Source organism: Psammomys obesus, unplaced genomic scaffold, assembly GCF_907164565.1.
Source record: "Psammomys obesus unplaced genomic scaffold, mPsaObe1.curated_primary_1811, whole genome shotgun sequence".
NCBI lineage: Eukaryota > Metazoa > Chordata > Mammalia > Rodentia > Muridae > Psammomys > Psammomys obesus.
In genome coordinates this window covers 19,943,456-19,953,567 of record NW_026596101.1, presented here as the reverse complement: position 1 = coordinate 19,953,567, position 10,112 = coordinate 19,943,456, and the positions used below count along the sequence as shown (strand labels likewise).

General features: G+C 42.8%; 1 protein-coding gene across 22 annotated transcripts in view; it reads right to left on the bottom strand.

The window, feature by feature from the left end:
• Nucleotides 1–2,125: 2,125 nt before the first annotated feature.
• The window catches only part of Magi1 (membrane associated guanylate kinase, WW and PDZ domain containing 1), a 605,088-nt gene continuing 597,101 nt past the window's right edge, over nt 2,126–10,112 (bottom strand). For 14 of the 22 annotated variants that reach the window (XM_055628555.1, XM_055628557.1, XM_055628562.1 and 11 more), the window contains 2 exons: nt 9,607–9,745; nt 2,126–5,689 (listed from right to left, as the gene is read on the bottom strand). In XM_055628555.1, coding sequence (XP_055484530.1) covers nt 4,929–5,689; nt 9,607–9,745 — 900 coding nt within the window. In that variant the 3' untranslated portion in view covers nt 2,126–4,928. The other 8 variants (XM_055628569.1, XM_055628570.1, XM_055628571.1 and 5 more) reach the window with 2 other exon arrangements.

The following is a 10,112-nucleotide window of genomic DNA, read 5'->3' as shown; positions in this document are numbered from 1 at the left end:
CTGTGGTAACATGGCATTCGAGAGCACCAGTGTCTAAGAACCCCCGCCCTCCTCCTTCAGACTGTGGGTCACGATGCCATGAGATCAACTTTCTCAAGCTTAAACCCAAACGTGGCCACATTTCCTTTCCTGAGACATGCAACCCAGGAGAGGTTCTGTAAACACTTCCAGCGGTGTTCTGCTGAGGTTGGAAAATGGGAACAAGCCTAGCCAGCCCTTCCAGTTGGATCACAATTTAGCCTTAACCTCCATCCACCTCGGCCTGCACTGTGCTCCTTATGTCACCAGATGAGTCCTTTTCTTGTGTTCTATCCAATTGCCACGTTCCTCAATCTGGTTAGACCCCCTAAGTCACTAGCACAGGGCCCCGGGCCTCTATTTGTTGTCTTTTGTGCACTTCCTCCTCTACCAGCCCGCTATAAGCTCTCCCTACCAAGAAAGTAGCCTTACTTGTAGTAGAGCTGGTTATCAATAGATGTATGCCCAACTAACGGTCTTTGGGAAGCAGCTTGTGTTTGTAAGCCTGCACAAATTTGTAGACATTCCATTTTCTCTTCAATTCTGTGATTCTGAGATCAAAGAGGATTTAGTCACAGAAACAAACTATCAATGCTTATTGGTGAGATGTCTGTAGTTGCAGGCCATGCAGACCAGGCCCAGACATACTACAACAAACTTTCTAGCTGAATGTAGGCCATTGTATGCTATACCAGGAAACATACTGCATAACAAAACGGTTAATTCCATCTGGCTAAACTCTTAAGTGCTTTGGGTTTAGTCAACAACCAATACCTGGACCAATTAAGTCCTACTATAACTCTTTGGCTCCTAGTGATTATCTCAATGCATAGAGGCTTGTCAAAATGCCCTGTATTGGCTCATCACTCCAATACCTACCCCAAGTAATTACGTTGGGAGTTTTTGTTCTTCCCTCCTTGGAGCTTATGATCTATACTGTAAAAGCACTCCCAGGGGACTGTACCAAACAGTTGTGCTGATGGTGTTGCCTTATAATCAGAGAATCTGAAAGGCACAGGCCTTTCAAGATTAACCGCAGAGCATCAGAGGTAGACTCTGCTTGGCCACCAGCAGGAAAGTCCTGAGAGCTGTGATTGAGTTTCAGGACATTCTTTTCACTGTGGGCATTTACGGCACTTTGGACACAAAGGCTTTACACGTAGCATCAATTGTTGAGTTAAGCTGGGGACCACTGCTAGATACCATCTTCAAAAAAGAGATACTAAAGAAGCAATGTCCATAATTACCGTGTTGTTGAAGAAAATAAAGCATAATACAGCAAAAGGAACTGGGCTGTGGGAAGCCTTATTATTCTACACAATGCCCTCTTTGAAGTTGCTGGTACTTAGGCTCCTTAGGAAAAATTCCAGCCACCATGTCAAAACAAACTGAACATGGAAGGAAACTGGATAGCTGAAGCTAACCACCCACTAGCTTTCTGTGTGACTGGGAGTATGTCTAACTGCAACCTATGTATGGCGCATGTCATGTTCTGAGACTGATTTTCTGTCTCAAAACATAGCATTTTGGTTACACATGTAATGTGAGTTCATCACACATGTCTTTAGCACACCTGCATGGCTTGCTGGTTTTATAACTAAGGAAAGTAGCAGGTAGTGTCCTTCCTGAGGGTCTGTCTGCTTGCCAGCTGCGTTCTGAGCACTTTGCACTCATTCTGACCAACTCTATGAGGTATGCTCCTTCAGAAGTGAGGAAGGGTGTCAAGAGATTAAGGAAGCCTCCTGGCCAGGCAGCATACCCTTAGGAAGTGACTTGACTCTTTACTCTGAGGAATCTGTAACTAGGTGTCTGCACTATAGTTCATGTGCACACAAGTTAGCAAAGGATCTTGCTAGGTGCCCAGTTCAACTCTGGAGGTCTGGAGCGGGTTCTGAGATTTTATGCTCCCAAGAAGTCTCTCAGTAATAATGAGGGAGCTAGGTCATATGCTACTCCTTGAATAGTAAGGCACTTTTCCAAAGAAGAACCCTTTTCATTGAAAGAGTGGTATTTCAAGAATTGCAATCATGTGCCCTGAAGTGACTAGTTCACCCGGATACATTTGAGACCACATGGAAACAAAGAAGATACCAATCCAGAAGCAATAGTGGGTATGGAATGCATACACTTCCATGTATTTTTACAGTAAAAATGCATTAAAAAATCTTTCACAAAAGAAACTTAAAAAATACAAGTAAGCTACTGAGCGCCCCCTGCCCAAACATTCTTTCAGGCATCACTTCTGTCATGGAAGGGGACAATCCTAAATGGTTTGATTTGATCATACAAAATACTCATCCATCAGCTCTCATCAGCACTCTTACGTGAGGTGAAAGGTTAGGGAAGGAGGCTCACAGGAATCAGTTTCAAAAGAAGGTTACAGCAGACTGAAGAGAATTCGATTTTTCAACTTAGTGTATATAGGTCCCTGTACAGTGCAATACTTTCAAACCAAATCTGATGCATGGAATTAAGGTGAAATTGCCACAGTGAGAGTCCTCAGATACAGAGGCAGGCTCAATTGGGCAGCACTGGCTTTTAAATGCCCAAGACCATTTCTTACGAGACAGACATCATGAAGTTGACTTCAGGATGCTCTCCAAAAATCAACCTAGACTTTTTTTTTTTTTTAACTTGTTTAAAACCCACAGACCATGATCAAGAGAATGAATCCACCACTTAACATCATGGGCTATGCTCGAACTACTGAGAAAAAACCTAGCCCACAGAGCCTCAAGAGTAATACCTCAGGAAACTGATGAAACAAACATCACCACTCAGTTGTCATCTTCCTCAGCAATAGTACTATTGTCATCGTATGCATTATAGGGAAAACTCTGATGAAAACAGTAACAACCACAGACTCCCCGCCCCCCTTTAGCTACAGCATGTGTATTGTGTTTGATTCAGGAAAAGAAGCTGGATAAATGTCCACATAACTATAGCTACTCAGTGTAATGTATAAACCCCTAAGTCAAATAAAGCTATGAACAATGTAGTATTTATATGTGCATAGTGTTTTATAAAAAGATTGGCCCACACACTGCTTTTCATCAACAAGGAAAGAGCATTAAGCAAGAAATAAATGAGGAACAGAGAATGCAAATGAAGCTTGATTATTCATGAGCAAGTTCTCCACGGAGAAATGATAGCCCCAACTAAAGCTTTAGCGATTACTTATATAGTCTCCCATTTTATAGCAACTTTACATACCTGATTTAGTTTACATTAAAGTATATTCCCAAGAATCAATCTGTTCATATTCAGAAATATAGACATATCATATTCCTTACAGCTAGACTTTTGTCATAAATTCTCTTTTATACAAAGAAAAAGGCAACAGTTGTTTTATTCTTTTTTTCCAAACAGGCTCTATTAATTACAATTTTAAACTCTACATACAATGATTGGCTGGTTTTCTTTTCTTGCTTTTTTTTTTTTTTTTTTGGTCTTTTGTTGTTTTTTTTTTCCTCCCCTTCCCTAATACAGTACCACAGGAACAACAGTGATTGACTTGCAAAGTTTTGTGTCTGAATGGAAAATGCAAAACAGTACTACAGAAATACAAATGCACTGTCAGCAGCTGTTTGCTGTAGTGGTCCAACAGGTACAAGCAAACACTTTGGCTCAGCTAGGCAGTAGTCCATCTAAACCACATCTCAGGGTTACAGCTGACCCAACCACACCTTCTGATGGTTCAGAAAATGGGTCTATTTTAGAGAGAAAAACCATTACATTTTATTTTATGTCCCCAAACATAAAGAAGAGTTGTAAGAGCAAAGGTTTCCCAGTAGATCAAGAACCACTGGTGCCATCACTTTCTGCCTTCTCCATCAATCAATCCTTTAAGACTTGCTCTATGGTTTCAAAGTGCACAATCAGCTATTCTGAGAATAAGCAGCCCCAATGCTCTTTAAATATCTTGAGGTTTCCTCTACCAAAGTTCTCTCCTCTGCTCCCATCTGGCAGAAGGCAACCATGGATTTATGCTAAAGAGTGGGGGAGGACATTCTATGTTGGAGACATGTAAATTTCCCTCATCCCAGAGGCACAAGGTCCTACATTCCATCTACTCAGCTTCATATTGGACCAGACAACCCAGAAGGAGCTTGTCTGTTCCTCCTAGAGGCTGACAGGTTGCATGGGCACTGCTGTGAGATGTATTCTGTGGTGGGGCCCGATGAACCTGACCATCTGAGCTAAGGCTGTATTTGGTTAATGGCAGCCAATCTTGTTTCTGCACCTTCCTGGGCCAGGGAGAGCACAGACTGTTCTTGGAACCAACTATAACTCCAGATCATAAAGTTTCTTAGCGCTGCGCACTGTCGTCATAAATATCCTTCATTTGCAGTAGTATTCTTGTCACACAGTTTGCTGAATTTTAGGCTCACTGGCCACTCTAATCCATCCTAAAAGACCCTCAGTTTGTACAAGTAGAAGTTCGACTTTTTTTGCGTTCTGCTTTTCAGAAAAACAGGGGCTTACAGTACAGCACTACAACACTTCTTAACAGTTTATACTGAGTTAAATTTAATTGCATGTACTTATAAGACATGACCAACAGCCCCATTTATCTAGGAGAGAAAGAGCTTGCCCCAAAGAGGAACAATTCTATAGCTTGTGAAGAAACAAAATGTATATCCCTTTGGGCCAGTTTTTTGGCAAATAATTTTCAAAAAAAAAAAAAAAGTATGCATTTAAAAATACTTTCTTTAATATTATACATCAGGCACAAGACTTTTCATATATATTTTTTCTTATAAGACTTGAGATGCATAAAATATCCGTTACTATTCATAGGACTAGCAGGTGTCAGATGCCTTCTCAGGTAAGAAACTAAATTATTTCATGTTTGCGACCTTCCTCTTAGAACCTTTGACACGGTAAAGGTTACGACGCTACTTTGAGTCTCAGATGCTGAGGTCGGTGCTACATTCTTTGTAAGGCCGCCTTCTCTGCTCTTGGGGGTTTCTGGGGCTTCTCCCTGCTTCTGCCTTCAGAGCAGCCTCCTCTCTTTCTCGGTGGCCAACCTTGTCATCCCGGTTCCTTTTGTCTAGCGACCGCTCTCGCTCTCGCCTGCGCTCAGGGGACCTGGCCCTCCTCCTGTCGGTGGACTTGGCTCTCCTCTCGGGCGACCCCCCTCTTCGGCGCTCTGGGGACCGTCTCTGATCCAGGAGTCTTTCCAGGGACCTCCGCCGGCGGCTTGGAGAGCTGTCTCTTCTCCGGGTGGGTGACCTCTCTCGCTTCCTCTCAGGGGACATCTCCCTCCTCTTCTCATGCTTCTCCCTCCTTTCCAAAGTGTTGTCTGCGCTGCGGGTGCCTTCCCTGCGCTTCTCCGGAGACCTCCTCTTGGGGCCGTTGGTGGCTGTCCGCTCTGGCTGTGCCTCTCTCCAGGCCTCGGGTGGCCGGTCTTTGGGCCGGCAGGCCCCACTGTCGGGTTTTCTAGAAGTTCCATTCCAGGTGTGGTGTTCATTGGGTGGTTTGCTGTGCTCCCTGTGGCCTTTTGGATCCTTCGCGTGTGCCCGCTTTTCCCCGTGCTGTGATGATTTGTGAAGATCGGGTGGGTAACTGGACTCCAAGGCTGGATGCGGTCTCCGGTCTGGCGGCCCTGGCCTCACTTCCGGAACACCTTGTGCACCGGTGGAGGGGCCGTTCCGGTCGCTGCTGGGGTCTGTGTTGGGAAGAGAAAGAACAACAACAGTTTAACAAAAAGGACCCGCGGCTCCTGGCCCTGTTCCCTCCCACACTTGACTCATTAGTCACAACAAACAAACAACTGTTAAAGCAGTCAGAATCAAAGCCAACTGAATCTTGGTTAATTTAAGTATTACTGCAACTAGTTAGGATTCAAAACTAGCTCTGTGGCTCTCAGCATCTCACTCTCTCTTCCCCATACCCTGAAGACAGACCATCGGAGAAATAAATGTTTCTAGCTTTTAAAGGCAGAAGTGCCGGAGTCTGTCTAGAGGTACCAGAACTACCTCACCTGACCCGCACCTGCTTTTCCTCGGCCATCCATCAGCCATCTCCTCACGTATGCCTTTCTTCTCTTCCCCCGATTAATACTCTTATTTAAAGAATACTTTAGATTGATTGACATTAACCTAAAACACGGACCTAAATGGTCACACGGAAAGCTTTCTGGGGGTTAGAATGACTTGCTGGCTTATTTGGGTGGTGACCTAAGAGCAGGAGGACAAGCCATTGAGGATCTGCACGTTATATCATATAAAAACCCATTTTAAAAATGATTCAGGGTATTGGCCAAAGGGGATTATCTAGGCAACACATTGGACAGATTTTAATTGTCAAATGTGACACCTGCTTGAAGGTCCATTAAATTACTTCTTTTACATTTAACCATTTTATCTTCTCTTGAGGAAATTAAAAAAAGAACTGTATTTGAAAGAGCTTTCTGACATAAAAGCTAGGGCTACAGGCTGTTAAGGTGCACATATGAAATTAGTTCGGACTTTATAAAATCTTTAAGATTAAAAAGCACTTTTCTTTATGATGTGAGAAGAAAGAGCTGTGAAGCCATCAGACTGCTTCTATTTCATGTAGGCATCTACAGATCTAAATGCTGGACAGCCCATGACAAGTCCAATTTAGCATTAAACTATCTGAATGGACACTGGAACCATTTAAGGCAGCATCTTGAATTTATGAGAGGCTTTGCAAAGCAAGATGTTTTGTTGTTAATGATCAAGCCATCAAGTTTTAGGTGTCTGAGAGGTACTGCAACATGGGATACAGGACTTTAAAAACATCTTCCATGAGACATCCAGGCCAACAGTAATCAAATGGTCTGTCTCATGAAGGATCTCTCCAAACCCAGGACAAGCTCAACAAAGGTAGGGATATAGCTTAGAGCATGAGTCCTTACTACCTTGCTTTTTTGGGGGGAGGGGGAAGGGAGGAAACTAACATTTTGGGTCAAGCAATCTTTAACTTTTTCACTGTGGTGTAAAAATATTTTTTTAAAGATGTGTGTGCTATATGCCAATAAAACTTTATTTGCAAAACAGGCTATGACCAGGATTTGGTCCATGGGCTGGAGTTTGCTTAGAGATACCTGAATAGCCAGGAAATCTCTTCTTCCTATCTGGCAAAGCCTTATCCACCAGGGAAGAGCTCCATAATGAGGCTCATTCTCTCTAAATGTTGGGCGTGCTACTACGACAAAAGAAAAATCATTCCACACTGGGGGAGGGACACTTGGCTAGCTATTGTAAATCTAACTTAGATTCTTCCTTGTAGTCTTAAGACAGGGAGAGCAACACTTGAACAGGGTCAGCCATGTACTTACAATTCAAAGAACGCAGGGTGCTCAGAATGAATTGCCAAACATATCAAAATAGAGCTAAGCAGAAGCAATGAGGAAATTAGGCCACAGCACAGAAACACCTAGTATTGATTGAGCTACAAACCGTAGTTTGATTATGGCCCATAAGGTAGAAGCAAGCCTCCCCGAGCTTTTCATTTCTCATACATGCAGCGATATTAGGAGGTATCATCGCTGTAGGAGGGAGGGCCCAGCACCAAGAACAGTCAGAGAGAAGGAGAGAGAGAAAGAGAAAAAGTTGAACATTTAGATTCCCTATAACAAGAAAGAGAGAAAAATCTTCATTTGTTAGCACAGGGCAAAGAGAGTTTATTTGTCCAGTCAGACAGTCTGAGGCAGCACTAAAGGCCGCGGGGACTGCAATCAGAACAATGACGCTTTTAGATAGCCAGGAGATGACTCGGAAACCCAGATGGTGATGCATCCTTTTTTTTGTTTCGTGGTTTGTTTGTTTGTTTGTTTGTTTGTTTGTTTTCAAACAACTGGAACAATGACAGGCTGGCATAGGAGAGCATTAACAATAAACAACAAAAGAACAAAGTCCCCTCCCACCCCCCAATACCGCGGCAGATAAAGTAAGTACAAAAAACTCATTACAAAAATAGCCTCACAGAGAAGCAGGTTCCAGTCAAGTCAGAAAAATATTGGAACTTAACATATTATAACCCATTTGTAACTCTAATCAATAGAATTAGAGAGATTTAGTCCAAATGACGCATGGAAACATTACAGTAGCACAACCCCGGCACGTTCAACCCTTTGTGGAAAACCATGTATTTCAATGATCTTTATTTTTAGCCCAAAGAACATTTGTTAGTGTTGGATTTTCATCCTCAGTGCAACAGACATAGGTTTGGAGAAGATACACAGGTTACTGACGGTGACTCTCAAATGAGATAGCACATCCAACAGAAGCGTAGGGAAGACAGAAAAGGAGACACGTTACACAGTTTCAGTGGTAATCATACATCTAATGGTCACAAGTTAAGCACAGTGTGCAGCCCTGGCACCCGACGGTGTCAGTACGGTTCCCTCTAATTGGACACCGACCCTCCCCCTGACCTCAGACCCCTCATCCTGGGCACCCATACCAATGCCCAATACCAGGGAAGGCTGCCCTGTGAAGGAGCCACTCTCCTCCTTCAACTATGTCTGAATTGAGCATCTCATTGTGCCCAAAATGCATCTGGGAATTGTGCAGAAAGATGTTCAGAAAAGAGGGCGATAACAGATAAATCCCGAATAAAGGGGACCAATGTATATGGGGATCTTTCAATCACAGTTTCTATAGAAACTTTTGTAGACCTTTGGTTGGGAAAAAAAGCCCTACATCTAGGGCATAGATTATTTTTTTTTTTGTTTTTTGTTTTTTTAAATTTTAAACAAGAATCTCAAATAAATAGGACATAATTATCACAATATACAATATTTTGCCATCAGAACACTAAGCTAGGTAAAGAGCATTGCTGTCTATTCAAACTATGTTTAAAGATACAACAGAGGAACTTTACGTATTACCTGGCTTTCCTCACAGGAAAGGTATAGTAACATGTTTCCCTCATGATGAGCACTGGGAATCTATTTCATCCTGTATCATTTAAAAACATATGGCTAATAGATCAACATTGTTCGCTGTTGTTTGTTTGATAGTGTGGGCTCAGGTGGTCTGATTTGGGGTAAAAGACCAGTTGAGATGGACAGAGAACTGTCATATACAGAGTCCAAACAAAGTGAGCAAAGCCCCACCCCAAACTCTCAAAACTTCACGCCTCTTAAGAGTAACAACAAAACAAAACAAAACAAAACAAAAGAAAAACAAAACAGAGCAAAACAAACAAAGAAAAACCCAACTAGATATTGTGCCTCAACATGAGTCAGGAAACCTGCTTCTTTAAAGGATTGTGTAGTCATTTGTGCTAACAATTGGATCTGAGAAACAGTTTGGCACAGTTCGAACAAACATTCCTTCGCTCTTGGTCGGACCAGACAGAACGTTCTCTCTGATTATCAGAAAGGGGGCTATCAAGATCTTGTCTTAGGCCACGCCCCAGTCCATGTAAGCAAGCAAAAGGATGAAATGTGTAGAGATTTCAGAACAAGCGAGGCAAATAACCACATGGTGCAAGAGGCTGGTAAGACACTGGTGAATAGGGAAACAAAAAGGACTTTCCTGCTGCCGTTCTGGAGACAAACTCATGGAGTCATGCCAGGGAAGGAGGGGAGGTTTTCATAGTTTGACCCACCATATTCTGGGACTGAGCCGTCTCCCCGCCTCAGAAACAGACGAACTCTGCGGCCACCATTCTTAATCAGTTCTATGGCCCGAGAATGTTTCATGTTTTTGGTGGTCTCACCATTGATCTCTAGAATTTCATCACCAATCTGCCAAAGCAAGAGACAAAGGGAAATGGTCACACTAGGTTTTCATAAGCTGTGGAAGTCTTTGTGACTTAAAAATTCTTCCCCTCATTGATTGCCCACATACACATTAGGCATATTCCAGGTTTTTTTTTTGTTTGTTTGTTTGTTTTTCCTGTTTGTTTGTTTATCAAACCCTCATGGCAATTAGATTCTAATGAGGGAAAGGCAATTACTAGGAACACTATACTAGTCGTACATTACATACTGTTAGAGGCTAAAGCAAGAGAGCTGCAAGTAGAAAACGAGTTACCGAGGAGGGTGCAGCAGCATGGCCTCCACTGAGGGTCTCACCCCATGTAGCGATACTTGTATGCAATCACCTTTCCTC